General features: G+C 53.1%; 11 protein-coding genes across 11 annotated transcripts; 5 read left to right on the top strand and 6 right to left on the bottom strand.

Annotated features, from left to right (window-relative positions):
* Positions 1-57: 57 nt before the first annotated feature.
* On the top strand, positions 58-1508 carry BO82DRAFT_428661 (NAD(P)-binding protein; the record flags this gene model as incomplete). Its single annotated transcript, XM_025640456.1, has 3 exons — positions 58-139; positions 205-268; positions 399-1508. The coding sequence occupies 3 exons, from the start codon at positions 58-60 to the stop codon at positions 1327-1329; spliced, it is 1077 nt and encodes a 358-aa protein (XP_025496395.1). The 3' UTR covers positions 1330-1508.
* Positions 1509-1962: 454 nt separating this feature from the next.
* On the bottom strand, positions 1963-3876 carry BO82DRAFT_388867 (putative MFS transporter). Its single transcript, XM_025638411.1, has 5 exons — positions 3581-3876; positions 3280-3506; positions 3145-3223; positions 2621-3094; positions 1963-2539 (listed from the first exon to the last, which is right to left on the bottom strand). The coding sequence occupies exons 1-5, from the start codon at positions 3869-3871 to the stop codon at positions 2096-2098; spliced, it is 1515 nt and encodes a 504-aa protein (XP_025496394.1). The 5' UTR covers positions 3872-3876; the 3' UTR covers positions 1963-2095.
* A 1007-nt stretch (positions 3877-4883) lies between these two features.
* On the top strand, positions 4884-6690 carry BO82DRAFT_273445 (beta-xylosidase; the record flags this gene model as incomplete). Its single annotated transcript, XM_025631055.1, has 4 exons — positions 4884-5065; positions 5119-5417; positions 5608-6314; positions 6382-6690. Coding segments are annotated over 4 exons (1497 nt in total), but the record flags the coding sequence as incomplete, so codon positions are not given.
* Positions 6691-7126: 436 nt separating this feature from the next.
* On the bottom strand, positions 7127-8520 carry BO82DRAFT_301069 (putative GPI anchored protein; the record flags this gene model as incomplete). Its single annotated transcript, XM_025632072.1, has 2 exons — positions 7127-7471; positions 7592-8520. 2 exons carry the CDS (start codon positions 8518-8520, stop codon positions 7168-7170), a joined length of 1233 nt encoding a protein of 410 aa, XP_025496392.1. The 3' UTR covers positions 7127-7167.
* Positions 8521-9375: 855 nt separating this feature from the next.
* On the top strand, positions 9376-10826 carry BO82DRAFT_418540 (glycoside hydrolase family 88 protein; the record flags this gene model as incomplete). The annotated part of the gene is made up of 2 exons (XM_025640074.1): positions 9376-9471; positions 9537-10826. The coding sequence occupies 2 exons, from the start codon at positions 9376-9378 to the stop codon at positions 10824-10826; spliced, it is 1386 nt and encodes a 461-aa protein (XP_025496391.1).
* Positions 10827-10985: 159 nt separating this feature from the next.
* Positions 10986-13604, bottom strand: BO82DRAFT_428658 (putative C6 transcription factor). The gene is made up of 2 exons (XM_025640455.1): positions 12626-13604; positions 10986-12567 (listed from the first exon to the last, which is right to left on the bottom strand). Exons 1-2 carry the CDS (start codon positions 13568-13570, stop codon positions 11083-11085), a joined length of 2430 nt encoding a protein of 809 aa, XP_025496390.1. The 5' UTR covers positions 13571-13604; the 3' UTR covers positions 10986-11082.
* A 911-nt stretch (positions 13605-14515) lies between these two features.
* Positions 14516-15880, bottom strand: BO82DRAFT_361046 (uncharacterized protein; the record flags this gene model as incomplete). Its single annotated transcript, XM_025636800.1, has 3 exons — positions 14516-14910; positions 14977-15793; positions 15875-15880. The coding sequence occupies 3 exons, from the start codon at positions 15878-15880 to the stop codon at positions 14516-14518; spliced, it is 1218 nt and encodes a 405-aa protein (XP_025496389.1).
* Positions 15881-16218: 338 nt separating this feature from the next.
* Positions 16219-17183, top strand: BO82DRAFT_326313 (uncharacterized protein). The gene is made up of 4 exons (XM_025632913.1): positions 16219-16599; positions 16664-16763; positions 16819-16917; positions 16982-17183. Exons 1-4 carry the CDS (start codon positions 16283-16285, stop codon positions 17105-17107), a joined length of 642 nt encoding a protein of 213 aa, XP_025496388.1. The 5' UTR covers positions 16219-16282; the 3' UTR covers positions 17108-17183.
* A 224-nt stretch (positions 17184-17407) lies between these two features.
* BO82DRAFT_380352 (glycoside hydrolase family 27 protein) lies at positions 17408-18881 on the bottom strand (the record flags this gene model as incomplete). Its single annotated transcript, XM_025637752.1, has 4 exons — positions 17408-17429; positions 17500-18184; positions 18275-18805; positions 18857-18881. 3 exons carry the CDS (start codon positions 18879-18881, stop codon positions 17556-17558), a joined length of 1185 nt encoding a protein of 394 aa, XP_025496387.1. The 3' UTR covers positions 17408-17429; positions 17500-17555.
* A 540-nt stretch (positions 18882-19421) lies between these two features.
* On the top strand, positions 19422-20953 carry BO82DRAFT_428655 (uncharacterized protein; the record flags this gene model as incomplete). Its single annotated transcript, XM_025640454.1, has 2 exons — positions 19422-19460; positions 19871-20953. 2 exons carry the CDS (start codon positions 19422-19424, stop codon positions 20831-20833), a joined length of 1002 nt encoding a protein of 333 aa, XP_025496386.1. The 3' UTR covers positions 20834-20953.
* A 1422-nt stretch (positions 20954-22375) lies between these two features.
* Positions 22376-23689, bottom strand: BO82DRAFT_418528 (starch binding domain protein; the record flags this gene model as incomplete). The annotated part of the gene is made up of 4 exons (XM_025640073.1): positions 23583-23689; positions 22977-23528; positions 22815-22918; positions 22376-22760 (listed from the first exon to the last, which is right to left on the bottom strand). The coding sequence occupies exons 1-4, from the start codon at positions 23682-23684 to the stop codon at positions 22376-22378; spliced, it is 1143 nt and encodes a 380-aa protein (XP_025496385.1). The 5' UTR covers positions 23685-23689.
* Between the last annotated feature and the right edge of the window lie 157 nt (positions 23690-23846).

Genomic DNA, 23846 nt, shown 5'->3' with positions numbered 1-23846 from the left:
GAGTACACCTGGCCCCGGATCATTAGTCTTTATTTGTAACTGTGCTGTTCAGCCACCATGTGGGGCCCTGGTCTATCCAATTACTTGATCATGCCTAGAAGCAGCTCGCTTAGCGCCTGTAGTTTGATGTCCGATCATTGTAAGTGGCCCCTGCCGCCAGCCAAAACCGGGAAGCCCACCCGATAAGCACTAAATTAAGGCCAGTGGGCTTGAGCGAAGCACGCGAAAATCTCATTCTTGCGCTAGCACGTCAGATTAGACGAGCATAGTGAGCTGGCTAAGGAGATTCGGAACTCAGCTCTGGCGGCAATGAATTCATCACTGTTTAAGAACTCCCACCCTTACATCCTGAGCTCCCAGTGTCAACTCCAGCTCATCATCTGATAATGGGTGCTCAGTTTTCGCAAATTTTCCCCTCCCCGCCCGACATTCACCCTGTCCGACGTTCCCTCGCAGCAGGGGAAAGTCGTCATTGTGACCGGCGGTGCATCCGGAATAGGACAGGAGCTGGTGCGCATGCTCTACGAGAAAGGGGCGACAGTCTACATCGCCGGCCGGTCCGAGTCGCACGCTCAGGCGGCCATCCAGACCATTCAAGTCAGCACCATCAGGACCACCTCCAACACCACTGGCGGCCAGCTGTACTATCTCCCTCTGCATCTAGACGATTTGACCACCATCAAATCCACCGTCAGCGCTTTCGCATCGCGGGAAAGTAGACTCGATCTGCTCGTCAACAACGCGGGCGTCTCCCAGCCCCCACTTGGAAGCGTGTCCGCGCAGGGAATCGAGCTGCAAATCGCCACCAACTGCCTCGGCCCCTACCTCCTGACGCAGCTCCTCCTCCCATTCCTCACCGCTGCGGTGACAGCCAACAACGAATTCTCCCCTGCACCGCGAGTGATCTGGACCAGCAGCCAGGTAGCCGAGCTCTCCGCGTCGCCGGAGGGGATCATCCTGTCCGAGCTCCGCGACCCGCCCCGCGATGCCGTCCGGAATTACGTCACCTCCAAACTGGGGAACTGGTTCCTCAGCGTGGAGTTCGCCCGCCGGTACCGAGACGCCGGGCTGGTCAGCGTCGCGCAAAATCCCGGGGCGGCGAATACCAATCTGCTGCGCAACGCGCGGTGGATGAAGCTGCTGTCGTGGCCCTTGCTGTATCCCCTGGGGTCGACTGCATCCCGGGGTGGCGCCGGACTTGGCCCGGCATTTGGCGCCGGCGGAGGAGGGCGGCACTGGGCGGGCGGGCGAGTTCTGGGAGTGGTGCGCGGAGCGGACGAGGGATTATTTGTGATGATACTGTTGGGAACCATAGAGCAATCTCCATGAAAGTGCATCGGTTGGGGTGCCTGGGTTGTTGGTTGATACACCTGCGCTTGGTTAGCTTAACCACAGACTCGGTGGGCCAGTGCTAGCGGGGGCACTTTGGCTGCCTTGAAGGTGTCGAGGAAGTAGATTGTTGGCGTTAGAATTCCCCTCAAGCGTGTGCTCAACTGCAGCTTCCTAGTAATGTAGGGCTAGGACCGTCATGTGCTTGGACCCATGTGACGACCAATGGTGGGAAGGAAGTGCCACGCGAGAGCATAGAGCCTAGAGTAAATTGATATTGTGCCCTGGATTGAGAAGGATGATGTTCTTGCTCACTAGTAGTCTGGGGATGTCAAAGTATTTGGGTAAAATGATATAGTGTGTACATTCCGTCAACGGTCGGCATCGATTCGTGGCGGGTCGTGATTGGTATCAACCTGTGCCTGAGGCCTCCAACCACCAATGCGATCAGCTTATCTACTCGGGACCGCTTTGATGAAGTGACTTACTGCACTGCTGGCTCTCTATCCTGCGGGCTGGGTCTACAGTGGCATCCAGTGTCATCTAGCCTGACGGAGTGGCAATCTAGATTTCAAACAAAAACCACAATCTTTAAATTCCATCTGAAAGCATCTCACAACGAGATGCGCTGCTCTCTATGTCATGAGAAAGAACCTAATTCCGCAATGCTGCATTCTAGACACCACATTTCGGGTACCCAAACACCTAAAAGAAAATACGACTCTGCCAGATGGTCGTGACCAACTCCCATCCCTTGGACATGGAATCAGAGTACATAGCGAAAATTCGGATTCTCCTTGTCCGTCAGATCGTCAAAGGCCAAGTCGTGATTCATATCCGGCGCAGCCTGGATCTTAAGGCGATTCCGGGCCAGCAATAACAACCATGTCCCCACCACCAGAACACCATAAACACCGTAGATCACGATGTGCGCCAGAAATCCATGCAGGTATCGGGGGGCATCGGCATTCTGGAAGATCTGCGGAGCCACCAGATTGCCGACCGCCCACCCGATAAAGATCATGGTCATGGTTATGCCTTTCTTGGTCTGTCCGCCGATATTACGTGTGACCAGAGAGATGATCAGGTTGCCCTCGGCCAGGAAGCACTGCGTGCAGTAGAAAGCGATGAGCATGCCCCCGCTGTTTGATGAGGACGGCGTCACGACGAGGATGCAGATGGTGCCTGCAATGGCAGGAAGTGCCCACAGCTGTCAGAGTAGTTTTGTCAATCTCAGCTGAGGGCTAACGATGGCGTACTTAGAGAAATGGCAAGCAAGACAGGGACTAACCAGCATGACCAAGCAGGTTCTCTGGATTCGCTGAGCGGTCCAAGCCGACCCAACCATGACACCGATAGTCCATGCTCCTTGCGCAATATTCAGCAGCTGGGTCTGGAGAAGTGTGAACCCAAACTGCTCGATGATAAGGTTGGAGAAGACCCCCAGACCCCCAATGATAAGGTTGGCCACCAAGATCATTAGCACACAGCACCACACAAAGGGATCCGTAACAGCCTCCACCACTTGGTATTTCTTGTACTCCCTGTTCGAGATCCCTGTTTCGTTGTCTCGCACGCGTTCGATCATTAAGATTCTTTCCTCCTCGGTGTAGCACTTGGCGGAGTAGGGGGAGTCGGGAAGGAAGAGCCCGATGAAAAAGGACCAGACGCACGTTGCACATCCCAGAACGAGGAACAACAACTGCCAATTGAAGATCGGCCCGCCTTGGAACTTGGACACACCGAAAGACAAAAGGCCACCAACCTTGACGTGATCAGGTCCATGTATCAGCTGCGCAGGACGATGTAACGTACCATTAGCTGCACTCCGGTCATGCAGTACCAGATGGAGTTCAAGACAGATTGTTCCTCGCGCCGATACCACATCGATGTTCTAGGTGGTCGTTAACTCAAGCCCCGTGCTTACTGGACTAGTCTGGTGAGACCTACAGCAACATCATGGCCGGTTGAATACAGCTCTCGAAGAAGCCCAACAAGAATCGTACCACCATCAGGGCTGCAAAGTTGGTGGCTGCAGCTGAGCACGCGACGATGGCACCCCAGATAAAAACGTTGACGGCTAACATTTTCGCCAAGGGCAGCTTCTGCAAGAGAAAATTCTGTGGGTACTCGCCGACGAGAATACCGAAATACAGGATCGAGCCCAGCCATGAATACTGAGAAGAATAAGGATTAACAGATGGCAAAGACAACAACCGCGACAACCCATCAGACCTCGACTAGCCCTTACCTGTTGCCCGACCAGATGCGTATCAGTCTTGATACCCATGATAGACGCATAGTTCAGTATGCCCTTGTCCAGGGACTGGAAAAAGTAGGTTACAATTTGGATGACCAGAATTCGACGAGTGATCTTCCAAAAGAGCCGGCTGTTGGTAGCCGGGCTAATCACGGTGGCTGCTTGTGTTGCGTGGGGATCAGGTTTCTCCGTATCAGTAGTTCGATCTGTTTTCACATAGGTTTGGTCGAGATCCTCATGGTGAGCAAACTCTCCAGTGTCGACGTGCTTTGATGCAGACATGATAGTGAAAGGGCTGAGAATGGCCAAATGTAGCGATGGGAGGGAGCCATCCTGGGGCTATATAAGTGCGGCAATATCTGCTAATTAAATGGTAAGTGACCGTGATTAACTTAAACGGTTTAGGTTGGTTATTTTGTGACTTCAGGTGCTGAGTCAGAACCATTGAACTGTTCACTAGGGATCACAGCCCTCTGGGAGCATATTGAAAGCACAGACCGGAGGAGTGGCCGGCAATTGCCCCGATTGTCCGGTCCTGTCCGGGCTTGCGGCTAACACATAGCACCACTCATGATCAGCTCCCGATCTGCTGATTAGATTGAAGCTGGAGAGATACCCTTCCGAAACATGGCTCAATACAACCCTGAATTTGTGGCATAGTCAAGAATGGAAGTGATGGAGGTTGATATCAGATTGCTCATCGCAAACTAGCAGTGTCTAACATATCCATGGCAGTTGACATCTTCTGCTGAATCAAATGTCACGGTACAGCTCAATACGTGACAACACCAATATTCTGCTAATGAAAGACATAAACTCGCTATTATCCGCTCACACACCCTGCTTCTGTTTTTCTTCCTCTTCCCCCCCCCTTTCTTTTTCTTTTCTTTCCCCCTTCCTCTTAAGCCTCTTGTTCATTTTCCGGGGTATCCTGCGGGGAGAATAGCGGCGAACCTTGCCCCGGTCGTTCCCCATCCGCTCCACCTTTCTCCCTCGGGGGGGGGGGGATAATAGGAATGCGCTCCAGATCAGCCACTCTGACATAGTACGTGCGGACTTGGGTCAAAGAGAAAGGCATACTCAATCATAAACTTGTTCACATCCATTTCGATCGTGACTTGTTGTAAATAGAGTGTTCGGTGCGGATGTATCCGAGGCCTTAGGCACGAACTCTTCAGACCAGTGATCTACCCAGTCAGCACGTTACGATGCGTCTTAATTTATTCAATTCGTCACCAGTCAGCGCCTATTACAGCTAGCTACAGGACTTCAGAACCCGATTCTTCCAGGATGAAATCCAGATCCCTCAATTCTGCGGGTTGACAGCAACTACTTTCTTGCAACCTCTTCCTTGGAGTACTGGCCAAGTACGCCAATTTACACGTCCATGGATCTCGGTAACTGGACGTTGTACTCTCATGCATTCACGAGGTCCAGCCAAGTGCAAATGTACGGCATCCCTACGGGGGCTGGTATGTACATGCTTGACCATCTTTTCAATTTTGCCCTGCCCGAGTCTTTTTGCTGAGAAATGTAGGCACTTGGGCCCCGACCTTGTCTCATATCAACGGGCTGTACTACCTGGCATCCATGACTCGATGGACCTTTAACCCTGTTGCTCGTGTATGGCCGCGCGTAATCTGGTCCGTGTCTGAGGATCTCAAGTCTTGGAGTGAGCCGATTTGGTCCGGTTGCTGGGGGACTGACCCATCATTGTTCCAAGACCTGGTCTCCAAGAAGGTCTACCTGAACCTGATGGCGCCAACTAACGACGTTGACAGAATTTGGGGCATCTATCAGTGTGAGGTTGACCTCAGCTCCGGACTATGTAGGGGGCTGTATCGCTCCTTGTGGAATGGGACCATGACGCACGATTCTTCTGCGAGGCCCGAAAGACCGAAGATGTTCTGGCGTGAGGGGTTTTATTATCTCTTAATTGCTGAAGGCAAGCCAACTTGAAATAGCTCGAACAAAATCCATGACCCCTTTGGCACTTAACTAGTTGATCTCTGGACTAGGTGGTACCGATGATCTCCATCGTGCGACAATCGCACGTTCTTCATCGCCTGAGGGTCCCTGGGAACCGGATCCAAACAATCCGATCCTGTTCAACGGTCACTACGGTTATGACAACCTCACAGTGCAGTCCACCGGCCACGGTACCATTTTCGATACGCCGGACGGGTTATCGTATATTGCGTACCTGGCACGCCGCAAAATCAATGGATCCTCTCCGTTAGGCAGAGAGACTTTCTTGTCCCCAGTTACTTGGCAGGATGGGTGGCCAGTCGTCAACGGAGGGCAACCTGTGCTCCTGAGTGAGCGAATTGGGAATCTTAGCGATAATCCTGACGTGCGATATCCAGCGTTTAGAGATTCATTCGATGAAGGCGTCCTCGACCCTTCTTGGTATCAGCTTCGGACCCCTTATACCCAGAACTTTGAGCTCAAGAAAGAGAACCCCGGGGGCCTTGTTCTCCGACCGAATGCTTTTGACCTAAGCAACCGCGACACCCCGGCTGCTATCCTACGCAAGCAGAAGTCCTTGAATATGACCTTCAGTGCCCGACTGCTGCCGACATCCTCTGGCCTCGGCTACGGCGAGATCGTCGGAGTCAGCGCCTATCGGAGTGAGCTGCAACACCAGGACATTGGTGTTTCTGGTTGTGTAAACAGCACAGGAATGTGCATCTATACCACGTTAATGATGAACAACACAGTTCAGGTATGTATGCTTTGTAGGAGTGGAGCTCACGAGGCTATTGCTGACCTGTGATGTTCCGTTGCGCCAGTATACCCAGGTGCCGCTGAATTCGTCGACGATCCCATCCGACCTGACCCTTCACATTCGAGCTGAGCCCTTGTCCTACCATCTTGGGTACAGCCAGGATATGCATGGCCCGAGAACATGGTTGGCCGAACTCTCGTCGTCGTGGTTGGCGTTTGCGCCCGAGAATTATTTTGTATTCGCCGGCGCCAGCTTCGCGCTGTTTGCGACCGGGACCGGCAAGCCCTGGCCGCCCCATGCCCCTGACGTTGGCTTTGCAGAGGTTAGGGAAACGTATTTTGAGGAGGATATCCCGGACTACGATGATTGGTGATTGGAATGTCTGATCAGCGCGAGAATCAATCTGGTCTTGGCTTCTGACGCTCAACACCCCTGAGTTAGCAATCTCGTTTGATGATGGTTCATGCTTCGACACTTGCGGCAGGGTGGTCATAGCAATGCATTAATCTGCCTCTCATTTGATCTAAAACTGTACTACATCGATACCCATGGGGTGACTGACAATGTCTTCGATGGAATATTTAGCTCGAATCAAAAGGCAGAAACTCTGACGACCGTTACCAGGGACCATTAATGCTCATTCTTGGCAACACTCCGTGTAAGCCGGCCTTTATAATCGGCCTCTTACCAACCGATTCACGCCTGTAAATGCCCGGTGAGTACTAGTAGTCAATGCACGCTACGAACACGAACCTGCTGCACAAGCAGAAGCAATCGGGTAGATGACTGATCATTTCATTTCATTCTGCCTTCCATATTACGTTGCAAAATGACACCCCTATATCAACATTCAAGCCAGAGTGTACATCAAAGTGCCATATCCCAATTGGTCATACCCGCCACTGGTGGTTCCGTAATTACCACCGCCTCCTTCAGCGCCAGAGCCATTCTGCACGACCATGTCGCGATAGGCTTCCGTATAGGTGACATTCAACCCCTTGAGCACCCCGTAGTGGTTGTAGAAGAGCTCCCAGATGGGCCGGATGTCACCACGGCTGGTGTTGCTGATGACTGTCTGGTTCACGTCGTCGCTATTGTCGTATGTCGTGTAGGGGACATCGTAGCCCAGGTTGTACTTGGCCACGTATTCAGCACTGATAATTGCTTGTTAGCCAGGGCAAGAAAAGACTTGATATGATATCACTTGGGAGAGTAAGAAGAAGAAACCAGGGGAAACAAGGGCTTAGGGTACAACAAAAGCTCTTGTGACGCACCCCGCAAGAATTCGGTTATCCAGATATCCAAAGAGATCGGTTCCCTGATTGTACGCGGTCTGGGCGATAGGGCCCAGGAGGGCGAAATCCAACATGGAATGGCCCTGGTCGCGCCCGGCCTCCTGACCCTGCCCTAGGGTCTCCCCGTCCACCTGATAGAGCTCCCAGATTGCCTTCTCGATCTGCCCGTTCCCGGCGCCAGACTTGAAATACGTCAGCCCTTCCTTGTACATTGTCTGGTTGTCGCTTAGAACACCGATCGACAAGACAGAGGCAATGTTGCATAGATCCCAATTGGCCCAGTAATGATCGACAGCGGCGCCGTGGTGATTCACCAAGAAATCATGGTTGATGGGGTAGAAGACGTCGACCATCATGTCGATGAAGCGGGTGACATTGGCCGCGGGCCACCCGGAGTAGGTGCGCATCACCTCCGCGACATTGGCAAACTGGTACCCGTAGATGCCCGCGGCCAGGTAGAGGTCGGTGGTGCCCGAGATGTTGGTCAGGGTGGAGCTCCATTCGTCGAGGATGTTCACCACCACACCCGCGTAGCTGGTGTTGCCGGTGACTTTCCAGTAGATGGCCATGGCATAAGCCGCTGCAATATCCCTGTACAAGGAAGGATAATTCTCCGCGTGCACCCCATCCGCGCCCCGATAGACGGTCGTCTTGGGCGACGGGGTGTAATCCAGGTCGATGTTGGAGCTATTGCTGAGCTTGTACCAGCCCGTCAGCCAGGGCTCCGTCTTGCTTGAAACTTTTTCCACGATGCGCGCAAAGTCCGAGGTCGAATGAAGGAGGCCCGGATGGGTGAATGTGGCGGCGGAACCGTGAGACGTTCCGTGGCTGGAGGCACGGGATGCTCCGTGGTGGGAGGCTGATGCCACCCCCAGTGAAATCAAGGCAACCGGAAGCGTCAGCTTCATCGTTTTCGCGCACGTCAGACCTAGATATGAATAACCGAATCTAAGTTTTGGCTGTACGAGTTGCTCAATGACTCCAAGCTTGATGAGTATACAATATCTAGCGAGGGCAGTTCCTCGACCATCTCTATTCTATATAGTACTCCCGAGAAAAGGGGAGCAATGGAAATCATCCCGCGAATTTGCTTTTGGTAGCAGATGAAACGGGCCGTTTCCTGGACGGACGTGCAAAAGCAGAGGATAAGTTACTGCATTGTAGAATTAGAAGCGACAGGGGTTCATTGGTCTTTCTGCATCAGATTACAAAAAGGAGAAATCATTAAGTGGAGATAGGGGCCGCGTGTGCTCGTCTCGGTGCAGCTGCCGCTACTTATCCCGAAGGGTTTTCTCTTGGCGACTACTGAGTACCAAGACATTGAGTATCCAGGCACTCGCCGGGCCATTGGACGGCCCTTTCCCCATTGGATCTCCACCAGGCTTGAGCAGTACCCAATTCCTTTATAATATATATGTACAAATTGTCTACTCTGTAGTTGCGCTGCAAAGACAATCAACGCGCGGCAGTGAGTCTCAGTGGATCATACCCGACCTCCAGCTCGGCAAAGTTGACGACCGGGCCGCTATAGGATCCGCTATTCAATATACACGTTACAGACTACACTCAGACTTACCTGCGTCTGTTCTCGTGTGCTGATCACAAAAGCATGCTGGTACGTCTGTAAAATGCCCCATCGCTTTCTCAACGGCCCCCTCCCTGGCGCTTAGCGACAGGGTACTAATCGAGGGTAGTCAGATGATACCCAACAGAGATCCACAGGATCGACGCAAAGGCTCGAGGAGAGCCGGCATTCGCCTCATATGAGCAGTACTTTGCCTAAATCATTGACGGACATTTTCTTCTCCGAGTCAGTGGCCGCGAAGCTGTGGTATGTGGCGAGCAAAGCACAGGGAAAGGCAAGTGGCCGAATTAGCCCTAATGATTTTGCCGCTGGCCTGTGCTGGACTGACTGCTTCCGTAGGCGGAACCACCCACCTTCTATCCAGAATATACAGGCCGAGATGGTGGGAGATATGTTTATCGAGATTTAAGCTTCTGGACTTCGGGGTTCTTCCCCGGATCTCTGTACCTGCTGCTCGAACGGCAAACCAAATACAACCAGTGCCGTATCGGCGGGAGAACCCCCGGTCCCCACCATGTGCAACTCGAGCATCTGTGCCAATGGTGGACCACCAACCTGCACCAAAACGCTCTGCTGAGCACGACGCACGATCTGGGGTTCATGATCGCTCCGTGGGCAATAAAAGCCTGGGAGCTGCAGCACGACGCGCGCGCACTCAGCACCCTCGTTGTCGCCGCCCACACCCTGGCGCGGCGGTTCTGCCCCCGCGTCCAGGCGATCCGAAGCTGGGACACGTGCATCACCAAGCGATATGCCTTCAAGGATCCGTCCAAGGACTTTCTAGTCATCATAGACAACATGCTCAACCTCGATATGCTTTTCTGGGTCGCGAAAGCGACAAACGATCACCGTCTATTCGACATCGCGGTCGCGCATGCCCGCACTACGCAACAGCATCACATCCGGCCCGATAATTCCTCGTACCATGTGGTCAACTTTGACGACATGACCGCAAAGCCGAAACAGAAATTCACTAACCAAGGATTCAGCGACGAGAGCTGCTGGTCGCGCGGTCAAGCATGGGGGATCCTGGGATTTGCGCAGACGTTCTTCTGGACGCAGGATCGATCTTTCTTGGCCACGGCGCAGGCGCTCGCGGATTATTTCATAGAGCATCTGCCGCCCGACGGGGTTCCGTACTGGGACTTTGATGCTCCCGTCACCAGTGAAACGCCTCGCGATACTTCGGCGGCCATGATCGCCTCGTGCGGCATGCTCTTACTTTACAAAGGGTTCCGGACACAGGGATTTGAGGAGGTTGCAGGTCGTTATTCACGAGCTGTCGAGCGCATTGTTCAAGGCACGCTCGCATCGTGCCTGAACCCACCGACGTTTCGCTTTACCGTCTCACCCTCGGAGCAGCAGTTCGAGACGTATGAGGACGGAGCGCCCTCCGAGCATCAGCCAAAGCAAGAATCTGGCTCCCTGGTGGTCGATGACGGGACAGAGGGAGGGAAGACCAAGACAAATCACCCACCGAAAGAGACGATACTCAACGGTGCGACAATCAACAACTATGAGTTCGCGCCGCGACGCTGGGCTAACCACGGCCTGGTCTATGCGGACTATTACTTCATGCTTTTGGGAAACATGTTGCTTGAACTGGGCTTGGTAGAGCCAGGGACGTAGCACGACAGCATGAGCTATTTCATGTGCTTAATCTTCAGGAAATGAAGTTTTGGAAAGAGCCCGCAGTCGGACTGAACTGGATTACGAAGAGATCGAGTTACAAGGTGACGAGACGATTAGACCATATTTTACATCGAAGAAATAGAACAAAGGGATAGAAGAATATACATTTTCACGGGACTTTGCGGCTGGCTAGCCTTGTTATACCTGACCCAATTCCCAGAACGACCTATGGACGTGATCAGAGAGGGAATGTCTATTGTGGACCGGGGTTCCAGAATTGAGATCTTCCTGATGTAGAGTGATCGAGAAATGGTAATGGTACTTCCTTGCCCAAGCACAAAGGGTCTACCATCGGCAATCCCGCCAGCGGGTCATATTGCACCTGCAGCGATGGGGGAAGCGGTGGAAACGCGAGGCTCAGGGTATCGTTCAGAAAATCGCTGGGAGAGACTTGGTTCGCGACGCGACCCTGCTCACTGCGGTAGTCGGCCAACGATTGCGCCTCAATTGATGTCCAACGTGGATTCAATGGAGTCGAAGAGCTCTGTGCACCGTGTGGTAATGTCACCGTAGAGGGTCCGACGCCGTCCCCACAGCGCGCACGAACATCGATTGAAGACGACTCGGCACAATCCCCAGACTCCGAGTAAGCGGCTTGTCGAATGTCGAGGGGCGTCGCGGGTGATGCCGCGTTGCAGTACATGTATTGTCGAGCTTTAATGAGCCTTTCGCCAAACACCGACGCCAGATTTCGGTGGTCCGTGGCACCCGGACCAGCCCAACGACGGGATATCTCAAGCAAACTCCCAACGATACTTTCGAGCTGATCTGAGACAGGAAGCCTGGCATGCTGAGAGTGTACTAGTAGCATTCGTCCCGCAATGAAGAGACAGAACGAGAATTGTGGATTGGCAAGAATGGAGGAGTGCTGGAGAAACAGGCTACCCAGCATCACAATCTCGGAGGCAGCCTCGATACACGTTTCGAGCGAGGTTGCCGACGGAAATCGCACAGGGCAATCTTTCCAATGTGCGGGAGGATAGGCGATGCTCTGATGGAGCAGAATTAGTGCTGTGTTGTGGGTGAAATGCGCGAGAGTCAGATTCGGGTCCATGATTCCGTCCACGTTGAGAACCGAAGCCGATTGCCACTTTGGCGGCAGCAGGAGCTTCCACTGAACCAGGCGCAAATCGAGTTCCTTGAATCTCAGCAGCCATTTCTTGGTCTTTTGTACGTCTTCGATGTCAAGGGCATTGTGCAAGAAGAAATGGACCACCAGGCTCAGCGACTCAGTGGCCTCGATGGCGTAGGCAAACCCGCCGAGGGAGTCCTGTCCAGGGTGCTTATCGTCGTCCAAGATTGGACCGTTCGCTCCGTGGCTGAAATGATTGGCGATGCCAAAGAATGGCGTGGTCTGCTCTTGCTCCCGCTGCCATAACGCTCCCTCGCAGGGCAGACGCCGTCGAACGTCTGCGCTCGTCAAACTCAGGTTCCATCCGGTCGAGACGCTACAAAATCTGTCCATCAGGAACACGGTCCAGAATACCCGTCTTCGCTCCTCGGTCTGCCACCAGTGCTGCGCTGGCTTCAAAAAGACCATTCGCTTGATGAGATACTCACCCTTTGCCGTTCTTTCCTCATCGTCGTCACGATCCTCGACACTTAGCTGGAGTTGCTCAACAGTGCGCGTCATGCTGCCGACCACCGACCACGCTGACGGGCCTTGACCACTCCCGATCTGCATCGTAGCTGTTATCACTATATTCAACATTGTTAGGGAATGGGAATCGGCATACTATATCGAACGCTACAATCACCAATGCTTGCAAGTTCTCCACCGAGAATGACTCCATGCTGTTGAGGATCACTCTTTGACGACTAGCAGCCGCCATATCTGCTTTTAATTGCGGATCTCCAGCCTCGAGGTGTGAAATAAAGCGGATGGAGGTAGCTAGAATTGCATGTAAAATCGGCAGGGCCTTGTTCCAGCCGTCGGGACTGTACAGCTGCTCACGAAATCGCCTGACATGGAGAATGGGAATCCAGGGATGGACATTGGTGAAATAGAATTCGACCAACTCCATCATGACTGCATGTGATAGCAGCCCCTGCGCAGAGAGCTGCGCGGCAGACAAGTCGTTCACTGTCTCGATCGCCTGCTGCCCAACGTTGGAGTCACAATGGAGTTTTCGACGCTTTGCAGCACGCTCTTCTGGTGGTTTCTGCTGCCGCATGACATCCGTGTTCTCCTCCTGCTGTTCTTCGTCCCTGGACTCTTGTCTTTCGTGTCCTTTTCTTTCATCTCCCAGCCCTTGCCTGAACAACGCTACACAAGTGCCACCAGGCATCCCTGCTGCCTCTTGCAGCAAGTTCTGCTTGACCTCCTCAGATAACTGCTTGAGGCTCGCCGTACTACCTGCCGTTTCGATGCCATTGTGGGCCGGAGAGGGAATATTGGGCGATACGCCATCCATCACCGCGCTCCACATCCTCTGCCAGAGAAGGCTTTGGCCGAGAAACATATTCTCCAGCGTGTCGACGCGCTGTTGCAGCCGCTCGACGGCGCCGGCGCGAAGACCCGGCTTCGAGCGACAGTCATCGTAGAGACAGATGGCGTTGAAGCGGGTACATTGCGCGCACGGCTGCTCGCGGTCGCATTTCGTCTTCTTGCGCCGACAAGATTGACAGGCCAAGGACTTGTCCTTTCCGAATTCTGGCTGATCGGGCTCGTCGGCTGCCATTGTCACAGGTGCCAGAAACAGCTGTTACCTGGAGACTGAGATATGGGGATATCGTATCATTCAGGTACCGGGACGGACCCAGAATTCGTGCACGCTTCACCCCTGGGGTTCGGGTGGCATTACCCCGCCATTTCCCCGCATTGCATGATTCCCGTCACTGCACTTTTCAGCAGATACTCGTCACATCCACATCCCAATGTGGCACATTACCCAGAATAGCCACACGTGTGTATGTCCTCTCTATCGCAGCGTTCTATTCTCTCTTCTCATGCTTTATTTATCTATCCTTTTCTAAATCTTTTCAACCTATCTCTTTTTCTTGAAAATTGATTATTGAGCGTTGTACTTGTTGTCTATCCTGTATAGTAGATTTGATCTGTGGTAACAAAGGCATCTAGCGGAAGATATAAAGTAAAACTCGCCACACTGCTATCGAGATTTTACAACCGCTGAGGGTTCGGCTCACAATAAGTCCGTCAAAGGCACTTGACAGGCTCAATCAATCAAGTTATGCAGCAAGTGGGATCTTGGCAGGACGGGAATGAATAACTCCTAGCTGAGGTACCTGCTATGCACCTGGCAGTACACAGTAGGTCGTAATTTCACCCTCGCAGAAGAGGAAAGCGGCCGGTCTAATCGCCGGCCCGGGCTCCCTTCGCTCCGGACGAATTCTCATCCGAAAAGAAGGAGGAATGAAACCATACAATCCGGTGGGGACGGCATATTGTCACGTGAATCAGGGCTCAAACAACGGTATTTCCTGGTTAGTAGTGTACGTCATTTTGGGAGTGTTTATCACATTCGATCCAACCGGAACCCTCGAAAACTTATGCATAATTTTCCACCAATCAAGTAGATCAGCACACTTCACGCCGGAACTGGACCCTTCCAAAGCTGTACAGTACAGTATGCGAGCTTCCCGGTCGCTCTGTTTCCGCCAAATCTTCATGCTTCGGCCGCCCAGATAAGACCACCCCAGCTCGGATGGTCGTTGCTGGAAACTGCCCCTTCGAAGCCTTCATAATCCTGAGCTTTAGTCGTCCAGGGTGCCGTTGCCTTCTGCTTGACGACGTATTGGTAATACAGAAGGTCCCAGATCGGTATCTTGTTGCTGACGCCACGGTTCTCCGCCGAGATGACCTCCCAGGGACCGTTGACAAGGACCGCTTCGCAGCGCGACCACTTCGGGTCATAAATAACGGTCGAGTTGAGATTGTATTTGGCGGCATACTCCGCGGCCTTCAACAGCAGATTATCTCCTACCTCAAACAGGTTTACCCCTTGACTCAAGCCGACTCGGGCTCCGTAAGCCGACCACCCGATTCCGGACATTGTGTGGCCTGTTCAATACGGTCAGTAAGGAAGGAAACTGGCAGGGGACACTGAATAGAAGATGCAGAACACACCCTGATCCCGACCGGCCTCCACCGACTGACCCGTTTCGGAGTTGTACTGTGCAAAGATACCGGCGCAGTTGTCCTGAATGAAGGCATTCATCGCGTAATTGTACAGCTGCACATCGTCCAAGTAGACGGCGAAGCTGAGCATCGCTTTGATGCTGACCATGCCGTAGTTGGCCTGCCCCACCGCCGCCGACTGGCGCGCAAACAGCCAGTACAGTTGCGTGCTGAAGCCCGAGCCCCCTTGCCACCGCGCTCCAACTTCGGTCCAGTTGCCCTCCCAGCGCATGAGCTCCGCCGCGTTGACAAACAAATCCCCGTCCAGGCCGATCATGAGCGAGCGATCGATTCCGATGATATTGGTCAGATTGGTTCCCCAGGCGTCGAGGATCGTGGTGCTGCGCGTCCAGTGGGATTCGTTCTTGGTGATGTACCACATGAGCGCGTTCTGCCAGGCCGCACGCGCGTCGTGCGCAAAGCTGGTGTAATTGCTCGTCTGCCCGCGGGCTATCACTTCCTTTGGGCCCTGCATCTCGTAGCTGGCCTGGGAGTAACTGTCGGCGCTGAATTGCTGGTACGCGGAGGCCCACGGGTCCTGACCACTCAGCACTTTGTTACGGATCAGTTCCAGGTCGTCGTGAGTGTGCCAGATCCCGGGGTGGACGAAATCACTCGGTCGCCTCTTCAGGTAGCTGGTGGAATCGACGCCGGAGAACGTCGCGACAATTGGTACGGGCCCGAAGATTGCGGGCACATCCTGCACCGTACACTGAACCGCCCGGATGGACAGAGCGACGACGGCGGATATACTCACCAGTAATTTCTACCGGAGAGAGAAAAGAACGTGAGTCAATGTGTTGGATATTGTCTAGGAGGGAGAGGATATCGATGATAGTATACGCACCTTCATGGTCATCTGTCCTGTGCTGTACTTGTCGAGAACCAAAGCTGAATATAGCCGGATTATATGCCTAAGGATCCCTTCCTGGTTTCCGCACTTCTCGGATGGTACTTGGTTATCAGATTTATGGTAGGAAGGCTCCCCGATGAATCTGACCTTAACGGTGCCCTAATGCAAGTCAGAAGCCGGACTCCGGGCCGTGCTTTGCACCGTCTCCGCTCAAGGAGAACTGCCGGGTGGACCCTAGAGTCTGCTGCATGTATCGTAGCGAACGACCTAGCATATCTTTTCGGTAGCATCCAACTTCGCACAAGAAGACATCCCCCATATTCGATCGTCAGGCACACGACTATTTTTCCTGTCCCATCTATCATTCTCTTCATCCGAGAAGCAGTGCTGCAGGCCGTGACCATGAATTATCTCTTTCTTGCTAGTTACGTCCTGCTGCCCATCATCAGCGGGGCCTTATCCTCCACAGAGGATCCTCTCAGCTATCGGAACATTGCTGGAAGCTATATTCCTACCAAGTCGCCGAACGCTACTACCCTTCTGGAGTTCATTAATTCTCGTTCAGAGCTGAGTGTTCTCGCACAGGAGTTGCAGACAATCGGCGGGTTCTCGGCGGCTTTCGATACGGAACCAACCTGGAGCTTTACCTTCTTTGCGCCTAACAACGATGCCTTTGAGCTTCATACCGGCACATACTTCAACAACTTCAAGTCCACTCCGTCTGTTGGCCCTCTCCTTCTAATCATGCAACTCCTGCTGAAAAGAGAGCTGACACCTGACTAGGAAGGGAAAATGGTGGCTGGGCAACACGCTACTCTCACATTACGTCCCAAATACCAATCTCAATTCTAGTAGCTTCAACGAGACCTACCAAAGATTTCAGGTAGGCTACATGAGCCATGGAGTCATGTATAAAGCTAACACAACTCTCACTCCAGACTGCCAGTTACCTCTATGTCGGTTCGCAGGTTCAAGACGGCAAAATCATCCTGAACAACGTGGCCACCGTGGTGGAAAAGGATATCTCGATTACCAAGGCGAGTATCAGCTGATCGCACCTCCTTCCTTCTTCATTTGAGGGACATTAACAGTTCTACGCAGGGAACCATTCACATCATTAATCGGATTCTCGATCCCTCCGCCCAAGTCTTCGAAACAGACCTGCCGAAGGTATCTCAGAGTTTCATTCCTGGAAGCTGTTCGAACCAGGCTCTGTCATATTGCTGATGAATGGGCCTCGTGTGGAGGGTGGCCGATGTCTGGCAAGAGATTGGTTGCATCCCATGATATGCTCACTTAGAACCTTATATCTATCTTTCAGAGTTTTTTCATATCAGAATTGAACTGTGTGATTTTCTAAAGCATTTAAGTCCTTATCGAAGTGTGTAGAATTGTGTGGTTAAATTATGAATCTTAGCGACTGTTGTGATTAGATATGTAGTCACAGCCTCACCGGACCCAACTTGTTGGATCGCAAAAGTCCATCACACAGCATGAAGACAGACAGACATGAGGAGCATGAAGATTCTTCAACAGTAAGCTTTCTTCTCTGTGTTGCAAATGTTCTTGTTATTCTAGGAGGCAGGGTGCATTATAAGTATAAGCAGTTATTCACTTACACGGTTGTCGCAGGTCGTGGTAAGGGTAAATATTCTTCAAATCCTACTCTTATAACTCACATGTCCAGTCTGAACACAAGAGTCTGATACGCCTGCAGTGTGCCTGAAAAAGACCTGATCTTCCCCAAGGACCTGTCGGCCCATAGTTCCGTAACACTGACAGGCCCAGAAAGCTGCAACCCCAGAGTCTCGAAATCTACCTTCAATCTTTGTGGGTAGCTCTTCTCGTTGAACAGGAGAACCACGTATCCATTCTCCACACTGCCAGCCCATACCTGCGACAAGCCCTCGGAGCTGGCGTTCTGGACATAATTGATTGACTGTCCAAGCAGGTCCTGATTGATTGCGATCATTCGTTTATTCGTAAGCACATTAAGCGCGTCGTCGGACAGCTTGGACAGGTCTGCTCCAATAATCAGCGGCGATTTGAGCGCCGCCCAGAAGGCAAAGTGCGTTTGCTGCTGATACAGCGTCATCTCCGCGTTGCCAATCTCTAGCATGTCCATGTCCATCCAGTGCCCGCGGGACTGGTACTGACTAATCTCGCGCATCTTCCGAATGATGCTCATCACCGAGCAGCTCGCGTACCCGGTGTTCAAGCAGTAGGCGGTCTTGCAGGGGCAGCCCGTTTCGTTCGCAAAGACGTTGGTGATGTCCCCTGACATGCGATAGGAGTGACCGATCGCTGGAAGAAGTGTTTGCGATGGTCAGCAACTATGGTCTTCCACAAGCGCATCCGCATGGCAGGCCATGCAAAGACAGGGACAGTACATACCTCCACCCCAGTGCCAGGGAAACTGATATCCCCACTCGCAGACAGAATATAGGATCTCCCGCCCGACCAGCTGTAGGGCTTTCTGCATAATCCCGAACCGGACCGGCGGCGCCTCAGTCATAGCCTGGTAGCCCCCGCAGTTGTCATATTTCCAGTAATCCACCCCCCAGTCGGCCAACGTCTGCGCGTCGCGCTCTTCGTAGCCCCAACTGCCGGGGCGGAATGCACACGTCAGCGTGCCGCTGTCGCCGTACAGGCCCAGTTTTAGGCCTTGGGCGTGGACCTTATCGGCTAGAGCGGGAATCCCGCTGAGAAAGGAGGTCGCATTGGCCTGCAGGTATCCGTCCGCCGTGCGATTATAGTCGGCCCATCCGTCGTCCACGAGGACGTAGTCGTATCCAGCATCTTTCAGCCCGAGACTGGTGAGGAGCTGAGCACTCTGGATGACCACTGACTCATTGATGTTGGCCTTGTACGCATTCCATGAGTTCCAGCCCATCTGCGGGGTTTGACCCAGGGTGCCGGTTTGCGCTGCAGCAAGGCATGGGGCAATATGAAAGATGGCAGTAGCGGCGAGAATACGTTCGGTAGTCTTCCGGCAATACATTTTGGTAGGGTGAGGTTGCATAGAGTAAAGAGGACGTGGAGGTTGGGACACCAGCTAAGGAACATTAATTTACATTGTGTTCGAAGGGTGGTGCTGGGGCGTACTCCGGACATTAGACCGATGGTCCGGAGTCACGGGCCAGTTGCCTGTCGGTGTCCCGTGGAAGAAGAGCAAAAGCAATTTGATCTAATAGTGGAGAAGGCTCGTGAAGAATTAATAATGCAGGAATGTGTCTCGTGGTTCCTGTGAAGAAATGCTTGTAAATGACTAAGTCAAGGAACAATGTTCTCGTAGTTGACTTTTGGATGTGTGTCTGGATCCCGCTCCAACCTATATACTACCGTGTCTCGCCAGCACTAGACCCAAGTTTGCAGCGCTTGACAAGGCAATGGTATTGAGAAGATCGAGTGAGGGCCTACTAATCAACCGGCGGCAATGGGCGGCTCTGCTATGGCTCACGGTTCTACCATTGCATCCTAGTCCGCGTCATCCCATTGCAGCAGAAGAAGAACATCAGGATGCTCATATCCGTCCGCACCAATGTTTCATTGTGATCCGCCAGGACAGGATCTGGTCGGAGTAAGCTACATGCAGGCTAGTTATCGCAGGATACGCACCCGCTACGTAAAATCCATTAGGTGCCATCATGTATAAGTTACCTTGGGTATACATCAGGCTACTGACGTCGTAAGACGAAGTCTTGCTGCAGAAATACAAACAATACTCACAGCACTGAATCAACTGGCACGAATCGACTGAGCTGACTGTATCGGCGGGTGCTGTGCGTATACGAGCACCATTGCGGCTGGAATACGAGCTTGGCGTGGCTCAGCCGCTACCAACAAGCTGGTCAGGCACTCCACGTCAAGCTGTATAGATCATGCTGTCTGTTCCTTGCGAGAACTCCCTATAAATCTGCATTGCTCATATCGGTCGTCAAGAATTTCATTTGCGTCAAGCAGTCGCAACAAAATACTAATTTCAAACAGCCGCTGAGCTACCGCAAAATGAAACTGTCCTTCTACGTCACTGCAACAGTAGTCGTCGGGCAGGCATACGGGGGCCACATTACCCTATTCCGGCGCGGAGACTGCCAGCCCTCATTGACAAACGAAGGCGGCAGTGTTCTCGAGATTTCCGCCGAGAACGAGATCTGGTGTGCCCCGATCGACGATGTCTTCCAGTCCGCCGTGTCATATTACAACACTGGCCTGCCCTGCGAGTTCCGTCTATACAACAGCCACGTCTGCTCTCTGGACTCCCTCAGCCACACCATCCGTACAGAGAGTCCCACAGGCAAGTGCCTGAGCGCCACGGGCTCGTCTGGGCGGTACATGGCAGTGACCGCGCTCTGTGGACCTTCGTTTCCGGGCGGCACCAAACGCGATCTAACGGATGAAGCGGGCCAGGCCGATCAGCACGTACTTTCATCAGATATGTTGACCGATGAGCAGATCCCGGCCGAGGTCGACAAACGCGCCGGATTCGAATGGTGGCATCGTCTCACCAACTACCTTGGCCAGAGATTTGTGCGCTTACGCCCCAATCGACCGGTCATGAATGACTACGCGGAGACCCACCACATCTTGACGACGCACACCGCAGAGTTACCGACGGCGATCCTCACCCCAACTGCAGCGATGACTATTGCTCAGCGGATCGTCTACGACAACTGGGGCAATACGGGCTGGGCCGCGTATCCAATTCATCGCGTGGGAGCACACACCATCTATGTGGATTTTCTCGGCCAGCGGGTTCACCGTGCCGATGGTTCCTTCTTCCGGGTGCCCTTGTGGCAGCTGGTTCAGGAGTTGCAGACCGATCGGATTCATCAGATGTTGATGGATGGGTTCATGACGATGCGGTTGAGTGGTCGGAACACGTACAGCGCGGAATTCAAGTTCTTGTATGGCGACGAAGTCTCGCTGATCATCGAGATTCACGTGGAGTAGCCTTTTCCGTAATATTGGATCTCTGTTGCTTTTTTTCTGGTGGTATGCCCGTATGCTGGAGGGGAATTGAGGAAAGCCTCGGGTTCTAGGTACCGTGCGGAGGGTTGGAGATCTTGTCTCATTCGCGGGTATTCGCGATTACTCGCGAGTTGGATTAACCTATAAATGGCACGATATGGACTTTCGATATTCGTTCGCTCGAATGATCGGACATGTCTCCATATTGTAGCTCTTAGGGTTGATTTCCCGTTTGAGAAGACGGAATTTATCCCCGGCCCCGGGCCGATATACTATAGAGCTCGAGACTGCATTTGAAGATGAGTTCTAAATCTACACCTCGACGCGAAACACACTGTATCAGAATCTCCCTATGTGGCTGCGCAGTGAATTGTGGGCTTTCAACGCTATCAATCGAAAGTGAAGAGGCTGTCTCGTCCGTGCCTAGTGTCTATCCGGTGAAGGGAAGCTACCTCTCTAAAGCACCAGCGTACTGCTTCGCCAAGTCCAGAATTGGCAGAGCCAACTGTTCCAGATCTCTGCTCACGTGCACCATCAGTATTTTCCACTTGTCAAATTTCTCTCCGCAGACCCGACAGGACTCCTGTTGCGGGGTTGCGTTGCTCTCATGGTGACACTGCGGAACCAATTTCCACAGATTCTCCACGTTAACATGCCTTTGTGCATCAAGAGCCCTCTGCATGGCCGTCGTGGCCTTGATCTTCTCGACTCTCGGCTCGGCCATCTCGTGCTCCCGAACGAGATGCTGCACGAAATTGTCCTGGCGAAAGCACTTGTAGGCGCAATCGTCGTAGGAGCAGACCCACTACTCCAATTGGCAGTGCCTTTCGGTCTTGTGACGCATCTAGTCCGCTCTGCGTTTGAACGACCGTGGGTCCACGCAGCCAGGGAATGTGCATGTGAACGGTTGGGGATCGTCGGCGACGTGCCTCGGCCAGTCCAACGCCTATGGCCCTTGGCAGTGAAAACAGCCAGCTCGTCGAAGGCGTGAGCACTAGAGAATGACAGAATATCAGCGTAATCGGAACAGAATGCCTAGAAGACTTACAAGAGCGTTGTCTTGCCAATCCCAGCCAGAAGAAGACCGTCAGCCTTTGTCAGAGTGCAAAGATCCTGACGTACATACGTTTTCACAAGAGACAGAGGATGTTCCGGTCAACGATGGGAGAACACACTTCAAAATCTATTTCAAAGCATTAGAGGGGTTATAGAAAGTCTTGGTATTTTTAATCCCCTCGCACTACCTTCTGACCCCCTCCGAGCTGGTACCCTGAGCTCCTTCAGCCAGCTAGTTACCACTAACTGAGCTGTTGCTTCACCTTCCGAGTTCACGTAACTACTTGCGAGTCATTGGGATAGCCTCTGTAGAAGGATGTACGTGATCATATCAAACATCTGGTCAGAACATGCCTCTGTTGGAACCCTTATTTCAGCGTCATGTTCTAGGAATGAAGGGATCTCTCAATTCATTATATCACGGTCATTACACATCTCTTGTTGATTCCACCAGCCTGACAGGCTCTTCTACCTCCAGGTTGTAGCTACGGTCGCCGCAGTTGCACAACCGGTCGGTACAGTGTACGATCGGTTCGGGTCGCTCTCCCACACCACTGTACCGTCAGACTCCTTCTTGATGAACTTGTACTCGAAGGTCGTGCCAGCGGGCAAGGTAACTGTTGCCGTCCATAGGGGATTGGAGGAGGTGTACGAGGAGGCCGAGAGCGCGATGGCGGAGGAGGTATCCCACGAGCTCAGCTGGCTGATCGAGCCGGTCAGGAAGATGTTCTCGCCGTAGGTTGTCGTGACCAGCTCGTTGAAAGTAACAGCTACGCTGGTAGCGGCGGTGCAGGTCGCGGAGCTGGTCGTACTGGAGGTCGTCGTCGTCGTGCTGCTAGTCTTGCTGGTCGTGCTGGTCGTGCTGCTGCTCGAAGATGAGGACGAGCTGGAGGAGCCGGAACCTGACCCGCCGGTGATGGCGATATCGGCGCACCCGAGATAGACCTGCGCGGTCTGATAGCTGTTCCACCTCCAGCGCAGCAGGGTATGGTCGGACGAGTAGTTAGGGAGCTAGACATGGCTATAATTAATCTCTGGTCACCGGAAATATTGCTGGTCAGCCACCCACCTTGATCTTCTTGGTCACGGTGTATCCGCCCGCGATGGTGGTGGTGCACGAGTTCAGCGCCGCTCCGTCCACCCCCTCACAGCCGCGGTTGGTGTCCGCGTTGAACGCATTGCATGTAAACCAGTCGTTGCGGTAGCAGGCCTGGTCCGACGTGCAGTCGGGGTTGTAGCCGCAGGTCTGGCCGCTCACGTCGGTGCATTTCAGCTCGCCCGCAAGGAAGCAGTCCTCAGCGGCTTGCTTTTCATCATTGGTCGGCAGATAATCCGGGTCAAGGAAGAGGTCGACAAGCGTTTGGTTAGTGCAGATACCGTAGGTGAACATGCCGCCGTGGTCACCGTTGTGGTCGACACACCACTGCACTTCGATGGTGTCCTCGGCCGTGTAGGTCGCGACAACCGAGTTCCCCCAATTATCGCTGGGCTGGTTGTAGTCGACGCTCACCCTGGCATTGTAACCGCAGGGACCAGAGCGGCCAACCTGGGCCTCCTCGAGATCCGGCCATGCGGTGACAGGTTCAAGGATAGCACACTCGGGGCATGTATCGATACCAGCCTATCGTCCGGTTACTTAGTATCAGACGCAAAATTCGATGGAAGCGCGGTATACCTCAAATCCTAGTCGGGTTCTGCTAGATGGAATGGTAAGGTAGCCATGGCCGGCCACGGAGGTCAGCAGTCCGGCGAGGGTGAAGATAGAAGAACTCTTCATGATTGTGATGTTTTTGAGCTGGCTGCTGTGACATCGAGAGAATCCCCGAATAATGGTGGTGTTTTATAAGTATATTGTTCCTCGCTTGGAATCACCCACATCCCGATTCGGCACGGGCCTTGGCCGCTATTAGTCGGTTCTTGGAAGTCTTGGTAAAGGACA

Source organism: Aspergillus uvarum (assembly GCF_003184745.1).
Source record: "Aspergillus uvarum CBS 121591 unplaced genomic scaffold BO82scaffold_4, whole genome shotgun sequence".
Taxonomy (NCBI): Eukaryota; Fungi; Ascomycota; class Eurotiomycetes; order Eurotiales; family Aspergillaceae; genus Aspergillus; species Aspergillus uvarum.
The sequence above is the reverse complement of the archived record's forward strand: the minus strand, read 5'-3'. Positions and strand labels throughout refer to the sequence as shown.